The sequence below is a fragment of the Danio rerio genome, chromosome 15 (assembly GCF_052040795.2).
Source record: "Danio rerio strain M-AB ecotype USA chromosome 15, GRCz13ab, whole genome shotgun sequence".
Taxonomy (NCBI): Eukaryota; Metazoa; Chordata; class Actinopteri; order Cypriniformes; family Danionidae; genus Danio; species Danio rerio.
The window spans coordinates 22,515,955-22,542,359 of NC_141035.1; the positions used below are offsets into that span (position 1 = coordinate 22,515,955).

The window sequence follows — 26,405 nt, forward strand, 5'->3', positions numbered from 1 at the left end:
AGAACAGGAAAACGCTTACACATATTTGTGCCACTTGTTCCAACTAATTTGAAATAATCATCACAATTGTATGTTTCTGTTTTTTGGGGTGACAACTTAATTGTTTTATGTTCAATCCGCTTAAAATTTGTAAAAACAATTAAGTTGACTTAATCGGTTTGTGTTGGGACAACATGGAGGAATTTTGTGGAACCCAGCATTTTTACAGCTTATACCCAGCAAACAATTTTGTGTTTAATAGACGTCTAATAGACATCTAAACATAGACAGCTTGGCTAAAACAAGGCTAAACTTGAGCTGTCAGTGAAAATCTAATAGACATAGTAGCTCAAAACTAGACTAGTCGTCAAATAGACAGATTAGACAGACTTTATATGTGTAGTCATTCATTTCTGTTTATTTGATGACCCATCTAGTTTTGGCCTATTATTAGATGTCTATTAGATTTTCCCTGACAGCCCAAATTTAGCCTTGTTTTAGCCAAGATGGACTATGCTTTTTGTTTAAATGAAAAACAAAAAATGCTTGCTGGGAAGTCTTGCCTCAAATCAACAAGCTGATCCAACATCTCTGCTGTCCAAAACCAGTTCACTTTCGCTTCTATACCTTCTGTCAGGATTGCTTTCTGAATGGATATTGTTTTGTTTTGTTGGTTTGTACATGCATAACATAAGACAAATGCCATCATCCAAAACATAGTGACGTAATCAGCAAGCAGAAGGAACATTCTACCAGAAACGTGCATTTTCTCATATAAGAAATGTGACAGGGCCTGACCTTTAAGCTTGTCCTCCTCAGAGTAATGATCCAAAACAAGCATAAAATCATACAATTCAATGATAAAACACATCCTTGATCACTTTCAGCTTCTTCATCAAATGATGTTTAAATGTAATGCAAAAGTGACAGGACAGAAAGAAAAATGAAGACATTGTAAAATAATATTTATTTGTAGAATTTATAATTTAATGTTTTAATCAAATGTTTTTAATGATAACAACTAATACTTGCTATTTAAGACTTTTTTTCTTTTAAATAACAGTTTTTAACAACAAACTATTAAAACTGTGGGTTCGGTTGGGCTGAGAACAAAGACAATGACAGGATTTGTAAATTTGTAAAGTCTTTTTAATAAAGAACAAAAATCTGAGAACCAAATGAATGACATATTGCTTTACAGAAAAACTCACAGAAATCAACCATTTTTTGGGATGAAATACTTTTTATTTACTGTATTTATATATTTTTTCAGGGACAGAAAATGTACTTTTCTGGTCGAATGTCCCTACTACATGTGTCACTTGACCTCAAAACCAGTAATAAAGTGTCAATTTTTGTCATAAAACCTTTTTATTTTGCAGGGATTGGTCAATATTTGGCCAAGATAGCTCTTTGAACAATCTGAGTATTCAGAAAATTGTGCTTAAAGTGGTCTAAATTAACGTCTTAGCAATGCATATAATCAATAATTACACTTACTTATTTACAATAAGCTGAAATAACACAATTTTTAAGTTTTTTTTTTTAGGATAACCTAATTGTTTTATGTTCAATCCACTTAAATTTGTAAAAACTAATAAGTTAACTTAATTCCCTTATGTTTTCACAAATCGATCATGTGGAACCCAGCATCTTGCATCTTTTACAGTGTATATATATTTACGATACAGAAAATTTACAAAATATCTTCATAGATAATTATTATTTCTTAATGCATTTGACTCATTAAATGTATTGTTGGCTAAATATATCTGGGATAAACGTGTGACTTGTTACATTTGCCATGCAAAAACAGTGCAAAGTTAAACGTGTGATGTGTGTGTGTATCTGTGTGTGCATGCGTGAACTTTGTAACGACACTGTGTGTGACTCTAACAACTCTACAACAAATGCATCATAATAATTAGGAAAGTTCTTACTGTAGTATTATTATTACGTAAGATCTGTGCTGTTTATCTGTCGCAGACAGAAGCTGCGTCCCAAATGGCACACTTTACTATGCACTCATGCACTATGTACTTATGCACTTACACACTCAACAGGATAGTATATGTATGTAGTGTCGTCCCAAATGGCACACTAATGTTTTTTAACTAAGCGGAAATTCAAACCGTTTCCCTGATGACGTTTGACAGTTGCCAAATCAGTGAAATAAACGACCGAATTATCAAATAATACCTGCCATGAGTATTACCGCATTCACCATCGGGAGGCGCTATAATCACACTCGTAGGAGAATTTTGCTTTCACTATCCAAAATAAATAAAGTTATCCAACATGTGTGCGCAATAGCTCCGCCCCTTCCGCTAGTAGGCAAACCTGCAGTCGTTGAGTGCGTGAAGTGTCCATCATTCCACACTTCATTTTAACGGCTGAATGAGTGCATCATCCGGGTAATTAAAGTGTACTTATTATTTTTAGAGTTTTTAGTGTGAACGCACTACTTACACTATTTATACTACAAAATGGCAAAGAATAGTGCATAAGTATGTGATTTGGGATGCAGCTGAAGCACACTCTGACAGGCACGTGGGAACGGTGGGCGGGGAGAACAAGCATTAAAGGCGCAGGCAACAGCTACATGAGCCGAAAATTACAAACTTCTGAAAGGTATAATAAATAATCTGATGGTGTTTTGAGCTGAAACTTTACAGACACATTCTGGAGACACAAAGACTTATCTCAAATCTTGAAAAAGGGGTACAATAGGTGCCCTTTAAGTAACATATTTGGTTGGGTTGAACATAAAATAATTAAGTTGTCCCCAAACAATCTCAAGAATTGTGTTGTTTCAGCTCATCTTAAATAAGTAGTTTGAACAAGCAACCAAAATCTTTTATACGAGTGTACTGTGCCCTGTTTATGAACTCTCTCTGAGTTGTCCTTTGAGAGAGAATCGTCGTGGTTTGCCTTTGTTCTTCGTTCATTCATCCTCGTATCTATCAGGCAGGCCATTAGGAGGTGTGAGGAAGTACAATGCAAACCGAATGAGATGAGGGAACACCCCACCCCGTTCGCCCACCTGCCTTTGAGATGTGTGCGAGATGGGGGATTTCAGCTAATATTGGGGCAATAAAATGCAAAAGAGGAGAAAAAAAGGTGGTTTGGTGGCTAACAGGGAGGAGGGTTAGATAATGGAGGGAGAAAAAAAGAATGATGCAAATGGTACCAGGTTCAGTAGATTGTATCAGGCTGTGAAAAAGATTCTTGTTTTGCTTTGCTACCGGTTTAACCTGATTTTATGTTTTGCATATAACTTGATGGCCATAGCTAGTGGTTGTATATTATTGCAGCCTTAGGCACACTGGGGATTAAAATACATGTCAAGGCACATACTGTTTAAAAATGATTGGAAATGGTGTTCCAATAATACTGATGAAGCTCAAAGCACATCATGGTCAGGAATTAAATAATTTGTTGCCAATTCATCAACATTTTGTAATATTTTGTTTCATCAATTGATGTAAATTGTTTACATTATTTTGTTTTTTATGTTGCTTATATAATGGCCATGATGTAATGACATAAGAGATTGAATTATTAAAAAGTTAGTTCACCCTAATATGTTTTGTTATTCACCATTTGAAGATTTCTAGCTAATTTTTTGCATAAAACGTTAACGGCCCTTTATTATAAATTTTTTATAATATTATTATAAATATAATTGTATTATAAATGGTTAATGAAAATGATGGGCTGCAGTTTCCATTCTGCGCTTAAAACTGTTTGGTGTAAAGATCTAAATTGTACATTTAGCCATGAACTTAGGAAGAAAATTTGCCAAAACTGTAAAGTAATGTCAAGAAATTTAGGAGTAATACAATTTAAAACTTTAATCGTTTTATTGGGCTCTGAGTAGGCTTTTCAGGCTTGGGTTAAAGGTCTGCTAAATGTTGGAGATGTGAGAACGAAGAAGGAAATTTGATCCATGCCCTGCATGTGGTCATGTTCAAAAATAAAGGAATTCTTGGTTAAAGTGCATTACATTCAGGATGTTTTTGGATGCTGCTTTTTGTTTTGTCTTGGAATATGTACTGAGAGACCGGTGCATGTTGGGGTCTGGTGTGAAGATGTCTGAGTGGATTTAAATAAGTATTATGATTGGAGGACAAATCTTAATGAGGGGATGGCATTTAGCAGGTCCATTTCAAGAATGGGTTACGGAATTGGGGATTACAGATTACTTACTTATAGATTACATATAGATTACTTGATACCTGCTTGTAGTCAGAGGGGGTTCAGGTAATTGGGAAGACCCACCCCTCACTGAAAAGGTCCAGAATTTATTCCATACATGAGCTCATTCCTCCTATTTTGACTGCTATGCCATCATAGTCAAAAATAATCCATAAAAACGGCTTTAGGACCAGAAGAATCATCTGTTAGCTGTCGCTTCGGTGTGACTTCAGCTAATTAGTTTTGGCCAATGCTAGCAAATATTTTCCATGGATCCAACACCCATCTGTGCAAGAAAACATACAATCTGATGTAATAGAAGTCATCTTTCACTTTTCTATTGTTGAGAAGACATTTTACAAGTAACTTTAATTCTAAATCTTGGACTTTATTCTTGAAACAAAAAATAAACAATAAAAAGGTTTAATTATATATTAATCCAATATATTAAATTGGATTTGAACATATAAAAGTCAAAAAGTGTGGTTATGATGACCATCCGACAAGCTAATTCAGGATAGTGCTTAAAATGTCACTAAAATGCAGTATTTAACGGTCATAATTAAATAGAAAATGAGGCGTATAATGGCAAAAACCTCCCCTTTCACCAGGCTGACTACGAGCCTGTGATAAAGTGAATATTTATCAGATAAGCTGGGGAAATTATTTGGCATTTTTAGAGGATGAATAGGGTCACTGTGGTGAGCGGACGATAAAGTGCAAATATTTTATTTATTTATCTATTATTATTGTGTTTTTAATATAATTTTTACTATTAATAGTTTCTGTGTGTGTGCTTTTTATTTATTGAGATTATATTATTTATTTGTATTTACTGGATTTATGACAGCAACATCCAATTACTGTAACTGCCACTGTTGAGTAGGGGAGGGGAAAGGGAGTGTTAAAAGGATGTAAAAATATGTAAGCTGATGATAATGTTAAATTGTTGAAGAAAATAAAACATTTGAATCAAAAAAATATGTATTTACAGTTGCTTTTCTTTTTATTTGTAGTGTGGGCGCTTACAGTTTATTGCTGTTGAGTGTATATATGAAAGAATGAATTAATAGCGATCAATGGGATCAATGGGATCCAGGTTATCGTGTTACATTCTGATTAAGGTTCACAAGCTTCAAGTCAATATTCAAATTTATGCAATCAGTCTAAAACTAATGCTGTGGTAATAATGTTGTAGTAGCTGATTGGAATTTTTTTATTACATAACACAAGTATAACTAATTTTGTGTCCCATAATCATTCCAAAACATTGTGAGAAGATTAGTTACCCATAAATAAAAGAAAGTAGGGAGTAAAATCAAATAGGGAATTTCATGAAACCCTTGTTGAGTCAGCTTTGTTTGAAGTGAAACATAATATTACGAAAATGATACTTAAATAAAACCGCAGAACATCACAGGACAAGATAAGAGAAGTCTCGTCAAGTGTCTTCTAGTAGGTTGGTTAAATCAGTTTAGGTTCAGGGCAAAGGGGAGGAGGAGCCTCGGGTCGATTTATAACCGCCCATCACCGCTTCAACAGATGCGACACGTGGGGATCTAACCTCAAAGTTTGAATTTACTGACGTACCCAACGAGTGTTGTACTTTCCAGAACATTATCCAACAACGACGCTCGTTAGGCAAGGATATTATTTCTCAGGAGTGCAGAACTATCGCAGACTGCAGAAAGATGCAGCGGACCGCCTTTTTAACGTGTCTGCTCACCGTGTCCCTCATGAATCAAGGTAACACTTGAATGTTTTTTCCCTCTCCCTCTTTTTCTCTTTGGATTACAGATTGCATGTGTCCTTTTTAGATCGGCTTCCATATGGACCAGTAAAACAAACACTTACTTGCTTTTCAAGAATATCTAAAATGCATAACCATGTTATTACATTTTAAAGCTTAACGTTAGGACTCTTTCTGAAAGGAAAACCTGCACGTCGCAATATCACTGTCTGAGAAGTGTTATTACTTTTGTTGTTGATTAATCCGCAAGAATATATCCATTAACCATATTCATCCACGTGTAAAAGTAAAAATAATTTTTCATGCGGTTTTTGTCCCGCCTACCTTTTCCTTGCACCTGTTTCACTTGTGGAAAAAAAAACGCAGGATATGATGATGTAGTCAAGCCTACAACCTAAATATCTGGTTACATTAGTAGTTTTACGTAAATCTATTCGAGCCTCTTTTTTTGCCTTTTGTCTTGTGTGTCTGTTTCGTATCTGTCTGCGAGGGCTTTTCTAGAGTAATTGATCTGTAGGGCGCTGTTTCTCGTAACGTTTGTTGTCGAAAGTGCATTGGTGGTAGTATTATATTCAGGTAATCAAATAAAGGGCACAAAGCCAGGCTCTCTTAAACATCTGTTTTTCTCAGGCACCAGCCAGTCTGTCAGTACTACTTTAAAGAGACGCATTCGCCTTTTGGGCTGTTAGACCAAAAGCATAATGATAGAGTGTCATGTGCTGAAAGATTGTTAGGTTGAAAGACAAACTTTTAACGTGTTGAGTTGTGACGGTCTTGTTCTTTGGTGTGAGGGGGGAAGATTTATTTCTACTAAAGCAGTAGTGGATAAGTTTAAAGTTTAACTTTAGGAAAAACAACAGTAAAACTCTATTTGAAATGCAGCTTAATCATTATATTATTGTTGTTGAGTGTAAATAGTTTCAACCTGAATGTGAGTTAGATTTTGGTTCAATCCTGTGATGTGTTGACTCATTCTTTGTGAGTATTGTTATTTCATTTACGCCTGTGACTGTTTGTCTACTAAATTGGTTTAAGAGCCAAACTGAGTTTACAACTAGTAGTTGTAGCATCTGTTTTTTTTGTTCTCTCTCTCTCTCTCTCTCTCTCTCTCTCTCTCTCTCTCTCTCTCTCTCTCTCTCTCTCTCCACCCGCACCTCCCCCACAACCCCCCTCAAAACACACCATCTGCAATGTCACACCCGGTTTTACTAGTTTAGCTGGTGGGTTTCTATCAGTTTTTTGTACAAATTATATATTTTTTTTAGAAAGTCTGTTTTTCTGTGATAAACACTGCATTAAGGATACATTTAGCTGTAAATGTGACTCTGGGTTGCCTTATTATTATTGTCCAACAATACATTATTATAATATTATTATATTTGATTGTATACTAAAATATATATATTAAAATTGTATTTGTTTAACTCTCACCATAAAATATGGTAGAAAACGATGTCATATAGTTTATAGGTAAAAATTATACTTCTAGATATTTATTAGGGGCCCTCAGATTTCCTGGGACCCTAAGCGGCCGCTCGCCTCGCTTATTGGTTAAATCCACCCCTGGGTAAATGCGGAAGTATGCGGAAGGACTTTCGATTTTTAAGTAACCTGGGTCAAGCACTTCTGGTTAATTGTATGCCGTTACAAAATCAGTGGGTTTTGCAGTCTGTTTTCTTTAAAAATCAACAATCTTCACTGCCTAATTAATATACGATAGAAAGTGGGTCTCAAAATGTTTAAGAAGCACTGCATTATACTACATTTTTTGGCGCCAAGTCTTTAAAATATGAACAGTTATTTTACCCCAGTATATTCAATAGAGCTAATCCTGGCGGGCGTGTACGTGTAAACGACTTTTCAACTCGTTTTATGCTTAAACGTAAATGAATGCTGAAGTTTGATTATATAACTGATTATATTTATTTACATCACAACATTATTGCTTTAAAAGTAACCGTATAAAACTGAATATAGCTACAATACCAGTTCACACAAAGTTTATCAGTATGGTAAAAAACACTAGCTATGCATATACCCTATTTTGTTTATATAGGCACTGTTTACATCGATTATTAAGAACCAATTTAAACATAGACATTGCTAAATAAAGTATGAAAAGGATTTTGACCTTGTCTATACTTCACTACTCCGAGAGGTCATCAAAAATACATTTGACCAATTTGCTTTCAGTGTAAACATGAAAAACTCAAACTTTCCACCATACTGATGAAACATGTTGGATAAGCTGTTGTTGATTTAATGCTAACCATTTGGGATTTAAAGCGATAGTTCATGCAAATATGAAATTACCTCATCACTTATTGTCCTTCATGTGGTTTTTTTCTTCTGATGACCACAAAAGAGTTTTTGAATGCTGTTTGCTAGCACCCATTGACCCCAAGAGTAGGGGGTAAACACTACACTGTAAAACCCAACTTTATCAATTAAAATAAGTGTATTTAACTCAAAAGTTAATGAAAGTTAAATTTACTCATTTGAAAACAGTTTTGAACTCAGCGTTGAAGGGTTAATGAGTTCATTAAATACCTCATTATTACAACCTAAACAGAGTAAGTTCACAGTATTGATTTGTTGGAATCAGTTTCCTCAAATGGTTTGAGTTACCTTAACTTTTTGTGTTTTACAGTCTATTTAACATAAATGCCAGCAGCCAGCATTCTTCAAAATATCTTTTTTTTGTGTTCAACAGAAGAAACTTAAATCGGTTTTGAGCAAGTGAATGATGAATAAATGACGACAATTTACATTTTAGGGTTAACTAACCCTTTAACGCCTGAAATTGCATGTTTAGTTTCAAGCTGAACACAAATGTAAGAAGTTCAATGTACTTTTACCAGTGAATATAAAGGAAACAAAATAAAAGACAGAACAGAAATAAAAGCTGCTTTTCTCGTATGGATGTGTGTTCATTTGTAACTTTGCATGAATGTATTTTCACAGTGTTAGGCTGAATGATGAGAAAAAGCCCATTCATACACCCACCTAATAGCATCTCTTCTCAAAGAAATCCAGAAGGTGGTCGAAAGTGGACAAAAGAGACGGATTAATGCACCAGGTGTAAATAAGAATGTCTCCCTCTTCTACTTGATACAATCCAAAGTTGTAAGGGCCTATGAAGATAATTTTATTCATGTTTTAAATACAAGACCTCTTTTATTCAGTAGTGAATCACCCACTTAGTTACCCGTCTGCCCTATTGCACCCTCTAAACCCATTTTACAGACCTATTATAAAAGAAAGCAAATACAGTGCAACAAAAGACTGTTTGCTTAGATTACAGTCTGGTGCATGGCATTCATTCAGACATTTTATTAATATACTTCCCTCAGTGAAAGTTCTACCGTGCTCTTATCTTTTAGCTTGTAGTTTTCTCTTTGCAGTGGCCTTCATAAGAACTAGTTTATCTGTCATCAGGCAAAACAAGAGAGCAGTTGTCTTCTTATGAGGAAAAAGAGAGAAGACGCATTGTTTTACAACAGGGTAGGCGTGTGTGTGCTTAGCAGTGGCGCTCTTGACTTGCAGAAATGCATCTATTCAGATGCATGAAGTCCCCTATGGCTCTCTGTAACCTCCAGCGCACTTGCTTGCATCCACCCTGCATTTCAGGACAAAAAAGTCAGGTTGTTTCACTCTTGTTATTCGGCTTCTCCAAGACCTCCTCTGGACCCCTGTGGACTATATTGTCCGGCAGGTTTTCTTTAACTAATGCTTGTACAATTGCGACATCTCCCACGGACTCTTCTCCATTTGTAATTAAATTCAACTGTATACTCCCCACCGAGAAACCGTTAACTCAACCGACTCCTTTAAATGCCCTTCAGTTAAAAAAGACACCGAGTTACCATATGAATTACTGCTGCACATACTTCTGTTCCCATCATGCATTTCAAAAGCACCACTGAGAATGAAGTACTGCATGTATTTCGAGAGATGTTCGTTGAACGTGGTGCGGTTGATGCAACTTAATTTGATTTGCAAATGCTTGTCATTTTGTTGACTACATCCTGAATGCTCTTAATGTTAGACTTTTTTTAAGAGGTCTTGATGTTTTTCCCCCCAAGGTTGTGTCTGAGAGGAAGCATCTGTACTGTATATGGTCAATTGAAAGCTCCTAATCCTACACTATTTGAGCCAGTACTCAGGAAATGAAACCGGCCATTACAATAAAGCTGCCTCCCCCTCTTTCCCGCCTTCTCTCTCTCCCCCATCTCCCTTTATCTGTAGTAAGGTGAAGCCAGAGGCACAATCCTCCTAAATCATTTTTACTTCTGCCCCCTTCACTTCAGCGTGTTTCTTCATGTGTCACCTTTCTTTCTAAAGAACCCCCTGAGAGATTGTTGCAGTTGTATTAAAAGGTTGGCTTCCCATTGCACAATACAGAGAAGGGCCTCAATTATCTCTGTGGTTTTAACCACATGTTTCTTTCACATTGTTTTTGGCTGAATTTCTCGGCTATGCTAGCTCACAGGTGTGCAACTGATTAAATGTTTATATGAAGCGTTTAATTTATTGCCCAGTTAATATAGTTTTTACTATTCTATTGTTATGAAAAAAATTGGCAGAGGGTGCTTTTATAAAAAGAGAAAACTTTGTTTCAAAAGTGCAAGCTTATGAAAACGACACACATCGATATTCTCAGTGTGAAGTACTAAAATGTGGTTTGTGGCAAGTGTGATGTCATGCATTTAGGTGTCTGCAATTTGACTATTTTTGATCGTGGAGTATTAAAATGTCTCCCCGATCTGCTTTTATGACATTGCCATAAATATCTACCATTCAATTCAGTTCATTTCAAGTTTATTTGTTTGGCACTTTTACAATGTAGATTGTGTCAAAGCAGCTTCACATAAAAGATTATAGTAAATTGAAACTGTGTTAGTCCAGTTTTTAGAGTTTAGGTTCAGTTCAGTTTAGCTCAGTTCAGTGTGATTTAATTAATAGTCGCTACTGAGAGTCCAAACACTGAAGAGTAATCCATTGATGCGCAACTCTACATATTCTGAACCATGCAAGCCAGTGGCGACAGCGGCGAGGAAAAAACTTCACCAATTGGCGAAAGTGAAGAATTAAAAAACTTTGAGAGAAACCAGGCTCAGATGGACATGACCATTTCTCCTATGGCCAAATGCCTTGTGCAGAGCTGCAGTCTAGGTGACGGACGCTGGAGAAGCTGGATATTACCGAGACTCATCTGTCCCTAGAGCGTCACAGGAATCATTCTCATGCTCTCCACTCCTATATGACCACCACAGCAGCTGCTCGGGAAATGGCTTGGTCCAGGATTATGGAAACCTTGGGATAATCTCGTCGCGGGTCTTGGATCGCATTAGTGGCACTGCATAGGCTCTGAGGGCATCGGGATGAGTATCCCCAGGTGGAAATAGAAAAAAAAGAGAGTAATTAGTGTAGCTGCTGTACATTGTGTATATGTAGTGTATACTATTCTTTTTATTTTATATTTCGTCACATTGTAAGGCTTTGTTTTTTTTAAATAAGGGCCTTAGTTTGGCTATTCTGCTTAGACAACTTGCAGAATAGTAAAATCAGAGTCAGAAAGAACCATGTTAAAATCATGAATTGTGCTTTTGCTGAATTTTTTTATTTATGTGATATTTTTCTCATATCGCCGAACCCTCCATGCATTTGTGCATTACATTTTCAGGTATACACCAATACCTGACAACCAAAACATTAGTGTTTGATGTGCCCATGTGCAGGCTAGGCACTGGCTGGTATTAGATTCTGATGGTATGATAACCTTGAATAAAAATATCACTGTTTGACTGTATTGTCATTAGTGAGTTAAAATTTATCCTTTTTAAATGTCTGGATAAAAAACAAACACTTTGAACACTATTTTATTTTGAGAAATATTTCAAATTTTTGGAGCAGTAAACATGTCAGGCTAAATAATTCAAATCAATCATTGACTTCTGCTGTTTTCATTTGTTGCAAAAACATAGAATTCGGCACAATTTCGAAACGGCATCTTTGGAGATCTTTACTGCTGGAGATATGGTTGTCCTAAAAAACTTAAAATAATGTGGCTGGTTTTAAAGCAACTTTTCCAAACCACGGTAGACTTTGAAAATGGTTATTGTCCCATAGTGCAGGCATCTTGCATTTCTGTAAATTGTAACCTCGCCATCTACTGGCCTGACAAAAGTAATACAGTGTTTTTAGTTAATGTTAAGTATCACTGCAGTATTGAGCCCAACATGTAGGTTTGATTAAGGCTATCCACTTGTTAAATCCTAATGTACGCAATACTGTTTCTGGGTCCAAGCTGCGACTCATTTAAATTAAGAAAATATTCATTTATGACCACTTTTTAGTTATATCACACATTAAAGTGAATTTTTATATAAAATCATGATGTACACTACAGTCTCTGGACTTGGTGCATCACAGACACTAATATTTTTCCAGTTTATAAAAAAAGATTATCACTTTCTGGCCATCAGATATTTTATTATTAATTTTATCACTTGTTAAGTCTCTCATATGGTTTGATAGAGTGCTTGGACTCGGAGGGCAAGCACTCTATCAAGCGAATATGGGATTTAGCTATGACTATTGGGCGTTCGCACATCAGTATAGTGCAATTTCAAGATGCTGTGGTACAGTAATTACTATTTTTGCATTACTTCTATGGGTAGGTGTAGGGTTGTGGTAGGAGTGCCCAAACTCTTTCCTGAGGGCTGTGTGATAAGCCCATCCAGGAGTGTGATTAGTTGGTTCAGGTGTGTAATTAGCTGGTTCAGGTGTGTCTAATTGTGGTTAGAGATAAACTCTGTAGGCCCTCCAGAATAGAGCTTGAGAACCCCTTGTGTAGATGTTAATAAAAGACAATAGGTTGGACTAAATAAATCAATCAAAAGCCCATTTTGAGATCATGTCCCACCTGTTTGGAGCTGGTCTTAATCAGCAATATCAAAATTATATACAAAAAAGTAACAGCTGATCAGTAAAAGTGTTAAAATATACATCACTTGAAAAACATGTAAAAGTTTTCACCAAGTTCAAATGATCAAATTTCGAAATCATGAAATCCAGTCATTTGCATGATATTGGTTGGTATCTGTATTGCAAACAGTAGAATATCTTTCCTATTGTGTGTTCTAGCAAATGAATGCAGATGGTGTGTTAGTGTTTGTTTGTGTTTGCAATGATTGCATGTCTTTTAGTACTGTTCTTGTGATCTGTGAGGTAACCCAGTTTATCATTAAGTGAATAATTTGAATGCATTGTACTTTTTTACTAGTTTATTTATCTGTTAAATAAAAAGCAGTATATTAAAGGCAGAGTTTTATAGCTTAACAATAGGATTGTGATTTAAATCATAGTTTGTCAATAATTTTTTGACAGAGGTAAAGCAATTAAGGTTTAGAACAATGTTTTAAATTCTCACTCAAAGTGCTTTTAAGTCAACATGGGACCAGAAGTCAATATATTTTTTTTCCCCAAAGAAAAATTCCAAAGAATAAGACTGTCTTTTGTGTAACTTCCTCTGAAACCACTCAACTGATGTTGTCATATACTGTAAAGCCTGTTGGGTCTGTTCATCATATTATATGTAATCAAGTTCCTAAATCTGAGTGACATCTGATTAATTCTAAATCTGACTGATATTTTTCAGTTTACGGAAGTACCGCAGGTTGCAAAGAGCAAATTCACACTGAATTTAAAAACAAACATCTTTCGGTTCAAAAGTCAGCTTTTTAATGGCCCCTGCTATAACGTGACGTGGGTTAATGCATACTGATAGTGAAAAGGCAGAGGCTTTGATTATGCTTCTTTGAAAAAGTTTCTTTTTCTAAGCAGCACTCCTGGCTTCTTTCCCACAGTCCTTTGACATTACAACTTTTGAAGTTGGCTTTAGAAAAGGAGAATAAAGTTTTCTTTCATTTGTGTGAACTTTGATGTTGTCTGCTTTTTAGCTGGCATGCCTGCACTCGTTACAGTGAACCACACCTGTCCCAGGTGTCTGTGCTCTCTGTCAATACGAGCCATACCTGTGGCTTTTTAAAATGGCACAGATTTGAGTGTTGTCAACATCAGTATGGGTTAAATTTGACTTTCAGAACAGTAGGTATAGTTTACCCCAAAATGAAATTCCTGTCAATAACTACTTGCCCACATCTTGTTCCAAACCTGTTTCAAAACACAAATGAAGATATTTTGGAATTAATTCCTCCATAGACCGCGATGGGTCCAGAAAGATAACAAGAACATTGTCAAATCAGTTTGTGTGTCATCATCAGTGGTTCAACCATAATTTTATGAAGCTACGAGAATACTTTAGTATTTTCGGCAAAAAAATGCACAAACAAAAGCTACTTTATTTGACAGTTTTAGTTTTCTCTTCAGCATCAGTTCAAGTTGCTTGCTGTACGTTTAACTTTTTGTAAACGTGTGAATGTTTTGACAGAGGATGACCTTTACCCATGCTTACTTACATGAGACGTCATCAATGTATGTCGGCAGTGCAACACAGTGTTCTCGTTAAAAGATTACCTCAACCATGTTCCTGGAGGACCACCAGCTCTACGTATTTTCCACATCTCCTCAACCAAACACACCTGATTCAGAAAATCAACTCATTAGCAGAGACTGAGATACCTGTAATGGGTGTGACGGATAAAGGAGACATCTAAAACATGCAGTGTTGGTGAGCCTATAGGAACGTGGTTAAGAAACGCTGATCTAAACTATAATCAACTCTAATCAAACACAGCTGATCCAAGTAATCAAGGTGTACAAGACTAGTAGAGATTATTAAGCAGGTGAGTTGGAGGTGGTTGGAGCTAAACTGTGCAGAGCTGCGGCCCTCCAGCAATTGGGTTTGAGAAAGTTGACCTAAACTCATGCTGAAGAAATGGCAAAATATTTTTTCTTCAGTAGTTTTTTTTTTTTTTTTGTGCAAACAAAACAATTTTCAGCTTATATTTTTTAGCTTCATAAAATTGAACCTCTGATGAAAAATGAACCTTTTTGACATTGTACTTGGTAGCTTTCTGGGCTTAGAATCAGCATTTCATTCAAACAGATAATGACCATAGTGACCTCTTTAACAGGCCTGACCAGTCCCTGAACTGTACAGGAATGTGAAACACCTCTAACCTCTTGTTTCACAGCCTACTATTTAGGGCAATATTTATGGGTTTCTCTCTGATAAAATGTTGGTTCTGTTTTTATTATTCTGTATCTTTGTTTTAGAAAGGAATCATCATTAAAAAATGAGGACATGAAACTGTACCAAAACAGTGTGTTCCACATGCATTTAATTTATAGCAATATATTTCTGTCACAAGTTAATCCAAATATTTATTTTGATGCTGTGTCTGTGTGTTTGTTTTTTCTATGACATGAACATAAATGTTAAAAAAATAAAATCTTTGAAGTGATTTTTAGGGCAGTTCATTTGTTTTAGACATCATTCGTATATGAGACCTTCGATGCAGAAAAAACTGAGCATGACATTTGCCTGAGTTTTTGTCATAAGCAAAGCCATAGCATTAATTCACACACACACACACACACACACACACACACACACACATGCAGCTAGTTTAATATGGGACTGTGCAGTTTATCGAAGCTGATTGTCTTGCACATTTTGTCAGTAAAGTTGGTTCTAGTAAACTTTATGCAAATGCTATTTGTGGGGATTCTCAGTGAACTACGCTTGTGTCGTAAATGCTGCTAGATCTAAAAACGTGAAAAATATTATAATAATATCATATGACATGTTTTAACGATAAAAAAACTCGCTTTGTAACTTTGAGTGGCGAAAGTTTGAAATCCTCCTGTGTGATGATTCTGTAGTCATGTCATGATTGGTATTAAATCAATGAAATTTATTGAATCTTCTGTTCATTGATCGTACATATGAAGATTTCTTCGGGCGTTTCTTCATTGAGGCATATTTGTAGTTTTTGATTAACTGCACAGCCATAATTTAATGTTCACAGATGCTATTCCAAAGTGTAAATTCTGAAATGCAATAAGCTCAAGTTTTATGACTGGATTTCCATCACATTGAGCAGAAAAAGACAGAACAGGCTTGTTAGTACACTGTAAAAAATTTGACCTTAAATTCACAGTAAATTACTGGCTAATAATTGCATTACTTTCACAGTAAATTACTGTATGTAAATTCACAGTAAATTATTGTGAGGTAGTTCACAGTAATTTACTGTGGTTTTGTCACATTAAATTATTGTGAAATTACAACCATATATTGTAACTTTACAGTAGATAATAAAGTCTGTTACTGTGATTTCACAGTATTATCTTGTAGAATTAACTGTATTTTACTGTGAATTTGCAAAACGATTACTGTGATTTAGCAGTAGGTTGCAGTTTAAATACCTGATTTAACTGTAAAGTTACAGTTATATCCCGGATTACTGTAATTTTACAGTTTGGTGCTGTAAAATTTCAAAGCAAATTTAGGTCACACAAAAATGAAAATTATATCTTGATTTACTCACCCTCAGGTTGTTACAGCTCTGTTAAAAATGATTTTTTTTTTTGTTAAACACAGGAATAAAAATATCAAATATTCCCCTTTGCGTCTAAACAACCTGAAAATGCGTAAATGATGACAGAATATTTTTTGGGTGATCTGAGAAGACTCTAAAATCAAAATAAAAACAAACACACATACATTTTACAGATTTATTTAACAGCTTAATGACATCTGTGTCAACATTTCAGAAAACTTTCAAAAGGTGAAGGTGAAGCCTCAAAAAATACTATAAGAACATATTAATAAAAAAAATCTGACATCATATGTAGCATACATATAAAAAGCAGTGCTTCAGAGTGCGCACTCTCTCTTTCTCATATATATATATCATATATATATATAAATATATATATATCATGAATCATTTTCCTGATAATTTTACACACTTGCTGGTTGATGTGTCTTCTCAGCTTCTTTGACTTGGTCTGTCTTCCATCTCCAAACTGGTGCCCAAAAAGCACCTATAAGCAAAAGGGCAGACAAACAGTTAGCTTCATACAACACTTCTGGGACACTACTGCTGCACTACAGAGCAAAATTACTATTAGCTCAGTTTGAACATGCTGACAATACTGTAGCTCAGTCAAACTGCAATCATTTAAACAAAAACATCTGAAAAGCATTTCCATCACAAACACACAATCAAGAACAGTCCAACAACAAATAGTGATTTTAATGATCTAGGCGGAGCATGTTAAAACAGTTGATTTGATTTACACCTTCTGTTTACAGACTATAATCTAATGCTGGGTTCACACTTACTGCAAAGTGAACACGTACATCACAGCACTTGTTCTTGAATACTAGCAGGATGTTTCTTGCATCAAGCTAATTTTTCATGATTTAAATATTAGGAAAATTTTGCAAAAAACTTGATTGAAGTGATACACCACTTGTGTTGTATTCATTTCAATCAAGTTTTTTTTGTAAAAATTCCAAATATTTTTCCACGTTTTTTGAGTTTCACTTAATTTGTGCTTCCCAGTAAAAATTTCCCACTATTTATGCATTTGCAATGACTTGTATGTAATCCACTCACCTGAATAGGTAACTTCACATATGGTATAAGAGCCCCATCCTTTTAAAGACAGCTTTCCCTCTGGTCTCCAGCACAGACAAACAAATTGAGTCTGCAACACACCCCTTTATTACAAGGGGACAAGGGGAGTCATGACTTGTGCTCCTATACATTCCTTGTTTAACCCCCCGAAAACAAGCCCTCAGTTACAATATTTATTGTAGACATTACCTTAAATTCCAGAGTGCAAAAGGCATCTTCAGCATACTTCAGTTTCAGACCAGATCCAAAGTCAGTCGTTAAATCCAGGTGAGGTCCCATGACCACTCGACCCTCCAAGGAATAAGACTAAAAGGGGGAAAGAAGGACTAAATTAGAGGTGTTTGTGAATAATTAAATTTGTTTGTAGAAACAAAGTTGACACTCCATGCTCTGCCTATTAAAAACCAAGCAAACAAACACACATGCCCAGTAAAATTGCTAATAAAAATAAAAACTATAGTTGAAAAAAATCTGTCTAATATTTACTACTACTGGAGGTACTGGTGGAACTTCTGGAAGAAGAAAAAGAGTTTGTACAAGAAACTGCTCACAACAAATCTGTGAAAAACCTGACATTTAAAAATCTAATAAAAACGAGGAAGGTTCAACATTACCTTTAATAATCAAGAGAGGGGTGATTGGCATCAGTGTTTCAACATCAGTGGCTGTGGCTGCAAAAAATATGAATATAATAAGAGTAGAATAAGACTCAACCTAACACACACACACATACTGTGTATATATATAGGTTTAGACTGTGATAATGAATTTAGGTTATACTTGTGTGCTTAGAATTTACACTCACCTCACACTTCAGCTATTATCAGGTACACCTGAACACCAAAAAAAAAAATCTACAGTTAGTGCCAATATACAATTAGTTCTCATTAGTAAATGTTAGCACTGCATTAACACCAGTGAGAAATATACAATATTTACTGTGTTAGTGTTAGTTTAAAATAATACAACTGAATTGTATTATAAGCCTCATTTAATAAAACAGTTAAGACTTGTTTCATAATGAGTTTAGTTTATTTAACTAACTTAACGTTAACGTTACAGTGAACAAAATTAACGTACATGATGGTGACTAACCGTAACGTTAACTTAAGTGAAAGCCAGAGCTTACCTAAACGTTACAGTCATTTCACCTTTACTTCAGTCTTGTACTGAAACAGAAAATGCAGTTAACAAGAAGTTAATTAAAGAAAATTCCCTTTCTTTTTTTTAGGAACTAACGTTAACGTTATGCTATGTTACCTCAGAAAACACTACAATCACCATCTGGCGTCGTTAATTTCTTGTTTTAAAAAAAGGCGCGCTTTAACCCTGTATGTGCGAGTACAACCAAAGTACTCGGTAAATTCCTGTTAAATGACATGCACTATACAGAAATACACATACAACAATCATTTAACGGACAAAAGTCACATTTTAACACTTACCGAGGATGAATTCGTTGGGTGAAGAGACGACGGAGACGTTGTCTGTGGTGATGGCGCTTGTTCGCGGTCGAGTCGAGTCAGTTCTGTTCAATGAATCGGCTCCTTTAAGTGAACAGTAAAGAGTCGAATTCGCCTGAAACCGATTCCATTTTGTATAATATTGTAAGACGCAGACATATAATTCATTAATATTTCATCATATTGCTTGGTTCGTGTACTGCTTGTACACAAATTGCATGTTGATGACTATGAGCTTATGAACACGTCTGATAAAATGTCTGAATCTGATTCAATGTCACACGAGTCCTGAACCGAAGCAGTGCAAAAGTGATATATTCATTGAAATATAAAGTTAATTTTTTTCTTCGCCATTTAAAATATTACATATCTCTGACTTTAACAATAAGAATAAAGTTCGTTTGGAGTGTATTAAGAATTATTATTTTTTCCTCCCAGGATTCATTTCGCATCATGCTGCATCAAGCTGTAATGGTGGATGAGAGGCACATAATATTATAAATGTTGCTTTTAATATGTAATGAAATAAAGTTTTAACACTTTTTCATGCGAGAATGTAGTTCTTCAAAACTAAAATCTGTGGATTGTTAGTAAAGATTGTGTGTAATTTTAAGTGTGTTTTGCCGGTAGCGGAGATCTATGACCTCCAGGCGGTAACGGCGCTCATTACTCATGTATCCGCCGAGAGGCGCCTGTCTTCAGGCTAGACATTGGGACAATTGCCCCGTCTTCGATGGCTCTATATGCGTCAGTAAATGAAGTCTTAACTGTTTTTCATGCTAGAATGTAGTTGTTTAAAACTCTAATCTGTGGTTTATATATATATATATATATATATATATATATATATATATATATATATATATATATATATATATATATATATATATATATAATTCTGAGATTAGTGACCTCCAGGCGATGACAGGTGCCCAATACTCATGAAACCGTCTAAAGCAGACATTTACCCTGACATTTAAATAATTTTTGGCTGTTTAACAGTTTGGTTTCATTAATTAATTACTTTTTATTCCAATTTATTATGTTTTGGCTAAGCACACAGTTATGTTCATTAAATATTATTTCCTATTCTATGTTAACTGTAAAAAAATTAAATAATGGTGCAGTACAACCAAAAAGATGTTGGTAACCAAATCGTTTTGGGGGCTATAACCTTCTGTTATTATCTGTTAAAAGTTAATTTGTATTAATTTCTACGTTGAATCAAAAAAAGGTTTGAATTTCTATAACTAACGTGCAAAATATATAGTCTTTTTCACAGTAATTTGCTGTAATCATGCTACCTGCCGTAATTTCACAATAAAATTATGAATACAACATATTACTGTGAATTTTTCAGTTAAATACTGTGAAGGGATACTAATGTAATTTACTGTGAAAAATTACAGTAACTTGTTGTGAAAACCTGGAAATTTTTTACAGTGTATAAGTGATTTACTATCACTTTAGAGACTATTAAACTTTACATAATTCGTGATTTAAAAAAAAAAATCTCTCTAACAGAAGGCCTTGAGCCTGTACTCCCCGAGTTCTTGCTTTTTTTTTCTTTTTTTTTAAAGTTTAGTTTCCCTCCCTGCAGAGGAAAGCTAACTGTTTCACTGTACACACCCACGAGCCATGCTTTCTGAAATCAATATTTGCTCTGCTTTTGTTTACGTAGCTTAAGGTGGTCTGTATGCTGGGGGCCGAATTGTTTTGCGCCCCTCTCGCAACTTGGGAGGTGGCCCTTTCAGAGCCGAACCCAGAGAAAGAGCTTATTTAACTCTCAATGCAAGCTTGCTGACCTCTGTGTTTTGGCACCAAATTTGATTGGTATCTCTGTGGCTGCAAGCAAACGCTGCTGTTATGAACACAAGGGGCCCTGCTGGATCTTGTGGAATGCAAATGCCCCGAGCCCCGAGGCATCTTGGAGCAAGGGAGACTGGTTTTGGAAGAGATAAAGGCGCTGTCTTTCGGTCTATAAATGTAAAAATTACGAGACACCTTGCTGCCTTGCGAAACCCTTTAAGAATATATGTCCAGCAGAACAGCTTACATGTCAGGAATGTTGTTAATCAAAGACTACAAGAAGCTTTTGAGCCTAATTGCACAAAGATAAATTGTGAAGATTGGAGGTTCGAAATTCTTTAACCGCCACATCAAGATAATCAGATCTACATTCTGAAGTGCCTGTTCATTTTTATAGTGCATCATGCAAGCCTAGGTATGCTCATGTCTTGGTTACCTGATAACTTAGATGAACGTTTATGACTTCCTGTTAGCTTTGATGCAAATTTCATGTTACCACCAGGCTCAAACTTAAAACTTGTCTGATATAATCAGTTTATTTGCACATTTGTCTGTTAATTTATTCAGTGACACCTCTTCTATAATAACTATGTTGTAATATCTGAATTTAATTTAATTTAAATTGTTTAGGGGAATTAAGTTTTTGAGAAGTTTTAATTAAATTAAATTCTTGAAAAGATAATCTTTACTTCTGTACAGTTTCTTAACTGCTTAAATATTTGTAAAACTCAATCAAACAAAATCAGTCCACATTTCGATGCGATTTTTATTTTCAAATTTCATTTACGTACCCCACTGGCAGAAAATTTGACTTGTTTTAATGAAAAACTCTTGACTTTGTCTGAAGTTGTAAACAATGATATTTTTACTGGATCTAAGAATGTTTGGATGTTTGGACTAAAAATGAGACAAAGCAAAATAAGAAAAACATTGTGGTTATTCCATTTCTGTACCTGTACGGTTCGACTCCCCAGAAAACAGTCAAATAGAGCTATTCAAACTATTCTATGAACCTATTCATAATGCAATTATATAAATAACAGATAAAATAAAATATCGCAATATTAGACTTTTCGAATATCGTGCTTGTGTTTTTCTATATACAGTAGTATACATTTGATGTAGAACAAAGCCTTCATCAAAGTTGTCCTAAAACAATTAAACAGTACATGTTTTTGTCTCAGAACAATTGAAATTTTTTTTTAATAATTTACATTTTTGACTACTGTACTTAATGTGTATTGGGATATTTTATATTCACAGTTTAGGAAACGTGTGTAATTTCTGTTTACTTGGCTACTCTGCTATTAATAAAATCGTTCAGTCAATTGTTCTCTTAAAAAGTCTTTCAAACCTAACATTACTACAAAGTAAATATTTATATAAGGGCAGTGCTTATATAAGCGGTATATAGTAGTGACCATTTGACTTGGATCAGAAAAGTTAATTAAAGTTGTCCTGAGACAAGCATTGGTATTGTTTCTGGTTTTTGAACTTTGATGAAAGGTTTTGATCCCCTTCAAATGTTGACCACAGCAGACTGAAAGATAAATCTTGGGATTTAAGAATATATTGTTTCTTAAAATGAAAATATATCAAATGAGAAGCTTCAGGAATACTGTATTTGTTTGGTACACATGATAAAAAAGTGTGCCGTACATTTTAGACCTTTTAATGCACGCCCTCCTAACAAAGAGTACGTTTTTAAGAGCACATGCTTTTAACTGATTTTCTTTCTAAGATCATCACGGATAATCTTAGATTTTTAGATTCTGCAGTGGCAGCAAAATGAACAGTCTGTCATAACCTTAAGCTGGTAAATTGCTTTTGGGGTTAATGGACCTCCACAGAAGCTGCTTGACTATATTTTGTTAATAGTTCTCTATTTAGTTTAATAGCCGCTCACAAATGGGGGCCCGGTGGTAATTCCTTTGGGTCAGTGTTGAATCTGCCATGATCTGCTGTCAGACGCAGACATTCTTGAGGGTCCCTGGTGGGCCCCTGCAATCAAATACATAATTTAAGACTTAATGGATGGGATTTGTGAGTGCACTTATCACTTATGAGCCCAACCTGCTTGATGAGTTTTGTTTTGAGAGCAATTTCAGGCCCGTGGTTGACTTAATTTATGGCGTTTTCTAAGAAGCCTAATGGCTCTTGCTATGTTAGAGTGAGTAAAGTAGGACATTTGGTGTAATAAGGCAGGCTCCAAATCAATTCCTGCGTTGTCAGTGTCTCCTGGATATGCACTATGGTGGCGGTCTGTCTTTGCCGGATGCATGAACACTTAACTGACTCATCCTCAGGTTAATGGTTCACGAACATCCTCTCGTTAGTGCCGTTCTGAACCTGTTCACCCACTGTGTTTGATTGAGCCATCTGCAGTGTTTAGGTTGACTCCTAATATGAAGTTTTAACTATTTAATTGTCTAAAGTTGAACATAATCATATTGATTGATATTCAAATGTATTTGATTTTCTTCCATCTTTGGTTTATCGTAAAATATATCCCTACCTTTGAGTCTTTTGGGGAACAACAAGTTGATTTTATTCCAGGTCCAGCTGAAATGATCATTAAGAGTTAAACACCCAATTTTATTCACCTTATTCTTCAATGCGGAAGTGCACTCGTTTTGCGGTGGTTTTAGAACCTCCGATTCCGTTGCCTATGGGAGAAATTACTAGGACTAATAAATCACAGAAAACGGTCGCATTACTTGCTCTACAAACAAGTGTATTCATGACTATACATAAAAAGTAGAATAACATATTAATAAAATATCAGTTTGCAACATCAGGCAGCATACCGAGCTGTTTTTAACATCTAAAAAAAATGGAAATGAGTGAGACGGGAAGTCAAATGGCTGCGCCCGCTTTTACACAAAGAATGAGGTGAATAACATTGTTTTCATTTAATATATGATGATTATGGGTCATAATTGAGATTCACTCCTGCATCTCAAAAAGGATTTAACTTACTGTATGATTTGCTAAATAATGAATTTAAATGTTTACTTAACAAAAAGGCTTGTAGAAAACCTATAAAATAGCATAGTGGCTTCACCAATGCATTTAGATTGCAAAAACAATGTAACAAACATGTTAAACCGCTTACAAGTGGAAACGAATTAAAAGGACATGAATGGCAACTATGGTTTTGGTACAAAATAGCAAAGTTCAGATTCCTTTTCTTGGCATGCTTTTTTATGTCTGTTTAAACTTGTGTTTTTTTTCGTTAAAGACAACAAATGTTCATCGGCTGTAGCTTCACAAACAGAAACTTGAAAGATTCTCTGTTAGTATCAACTAAACATGATGAATGCTTTCACTCTGATCCACTCATCCAATAATCAAATACATAATTGTAGATGAAAAAAGACAAGACTAGAATTCTGTCAAAAAAATAACTAATCAACAAGTTTTGATATCCGCAGCATTGTGCTCTTCTAAGCACACGCATTTAGACATTCCCACTCAATCTCATGGCAATTCGTAACTTTTTGATTTAGTGGCTAATTCGTATTAATTTGTACGATCTTATTCATACAATTTATTATGATTTGCTCATCCCCCAATGATGTTTGGGTTAAGGAGTGGGGTTGGGTGCCACGCCACCATTTTAAAATAGAACATATTTGATCTCAGACGAATTAGCCTTTAAACTGACAAAACTTAAAATACTTTAATACGTTTCCTCATGGGATCAGGCTGGCCATTCAGTTATAATAATGTGCGTTCACACAGAAAACAGTAAGAACGTCAAAGTTCATTTGGCTGTTCTGATTACAATGATGTCTGCCTTCCCTGCTCCATCGGCGAGAGCATCAAAATTCGCTACATTGATCTTGTATTTAAAGTAGCCATGTCGGCATATTAGCAAATCAGTTGCAATACTTCAGATCGCGTGTACAGAATCCGTTTGGGAAACAGCATCTGTTTATCACTATGGAGCACGTCAGCTGACAGTCATGCACCATTATATGACTGTTTTGAGGATTGTATAGGATGAGCGACAGCACCTGTGATCAAAAGGAAATGGAATTGCACCATTTTTAATATTTATTTATTTTCATTAAGTGTTTTCATTCTTAAACGAAGCGAAAGCACAGAAGACTTGCGTTTTAGAGCAAGGGGCGACCTCTGGTGGTTTGGTGGTATGGGTTGCGGATAGGGAGGCTCGGCTGTTCAGAGAAAGACTGAAAATACAGGAGAAATACGGGAAAATACCGTTACGGGATGATAGCGAGATAAAACAGTAAAATACGGGAGAATCCTGGGAAAACGGGAGGGTTGACGGGTATGAATATGTGTCCAAATGTCTGGAATATTTTGAAGCACCAATACTGATTGTTTTTCTGTCATTACAGTTAGCATGAGTTTCCCTCTTAAAAAAAAAAAAAAAACTTATGTAACATCAATGCTCAACAGTAACTCGCCAGTAACTTTTTTTTACACTTAAATCCATATAAGAAAACATCATAAATATCTGGAAACCTGGCGACCGCAATAATCAAATCCTTGGAGACAACTGTGGTTGGAACCAAAGTTTACAGGACTTTATTCTCTGGAATACTCCCAAGCGGTGGACTTCTACATATCGATTGCTTGCCACCCAAGCGTGCCATAGCTCATTACCATAAAGTTGACTTGATTTCAACTCTTATTAATGCCTACACCGGCGAAGATGTGCCATGCTGCTCATCGATACCTGCTCCTATTGAAATAGAATGACTTCTGGCAACTGTGACACTCTCGTCGCTTTTGGTGTGAAGGCGAAGATACAGCAGCAAACTTCAAGCCATTTTCATCAACAATTAACTCTAAATGCATTCAACCTGAGCATGTACACTACATAAACAGTCCAATCAAATGGGTTTTCTATTTTTTTAAGTGTTCAAATGTGGACAAGCTTAAATCCCTTTATTTTGCACCTGTATTCAATATCCTCCAATAACTGGAAATAATGTCTCTTAATACTAGGTGTAAACTGGACTCTAGTAAGCTCAACAAAGACTGTCAGTACTACCTTTTTAATTCAGTGCATTGTAGAGCTGCACAATTAATCGTAAAAAGATTGCGATCTATATTCGACCCCCTAGACAATCTTAACAAAGCATTTCTACGATTCTGTCAATCATATTTTCAAGTTCAGGAGAGAAGCAATGGTGGCCGCGCAAGTCTTCACATTGTTTTACATACGTTGTTCAGCAACGTAGACTCATCAAAATGGTGTTGAAAGAGTCACATGCTGTATTTATAAGATATAATTCACCCCAAAAATGTCATTTCTGTCTTCATGTAATGTATTCATGACCACAAAGTCACGCGTGATGTGAGCTGACTGGCTGTTGCCACAGAGAGGGCGGGCTCCTCTAAATAAAAATCTACTTTAGTGAACAGATCCTGCATAGGCTGCGAATAACAGGTAATAGAGTTGTAAATAGCATTCAGTCTGTGGCACAGAGTGATCATTTGGGAGCCGCGCGGGAACCGATCTTAGCAGAGAAAACGAAACCGAAAGTGCACACAGTGTTGCCAGATGTAGCTGACTGATTCCATCCCAAAAAGTCAAAGCCGCGGAAATGCAAA

The 26,405-nt window shown here is 35.5% G+C and overlaps 1 protein-coding gene and 2 long non-coding RNA genes across 4 annotated transcripts in view; 2 read left to right on the forward strand and 1 right to left on the reverse strand.

The window, feature by feature from the left end:
* The first annotated feature begins 5,706 nt into the window (after positions 1-5,706).
* The window catches only part of alcamb (activated leukocyte cell adhesion molecule b), a 42,915-nt gene continuing 22,216 nt past the window's right edge, over positions 5,707-26,405 (forward strand). The window contains 1 exon segment of one of the 2 annotated variants that reach the window (NM_212634.3): positions 5,707-5,922. In NM_212634.3, coding sequence (NP_997799.3) covers positions 5,868-5,922 — 55 coding nt within the window. In that variant the 5' untranslated portion in view covers positions 5,707-5,867. 2 annotated transcript variants of the gene reach the window in all.
* LOC147840619 (uncharacterized) lies at positions 11,777-25,219 on the forward strand. The gene is made up of 3 exons (XR_015509394.1): positions 11,777-16,022; positions 20,451-21,981; positions 22,161-25,219. It is a non-coding gene; the product is annotated as an uncharacterized LOC147840619 (long non-coding RNA).
* Positions 16,620-19,068, reverse strand: LOC147840620 (uncharacterized). Its single transcript, XR_015509371.1, has 6 exons — positions 18,990-19,068; positions 18,674-18,713; positions 18,350-18,377; positions 17,734-18,215; positions 17,524-17,627; positions 16,620-16,945 (listed from the first exon to the last, which is right to left on the reverse strand). It is a non-coding gene; the product is annotated as an uncharacterized LOC147840620 (long non-coding RNA).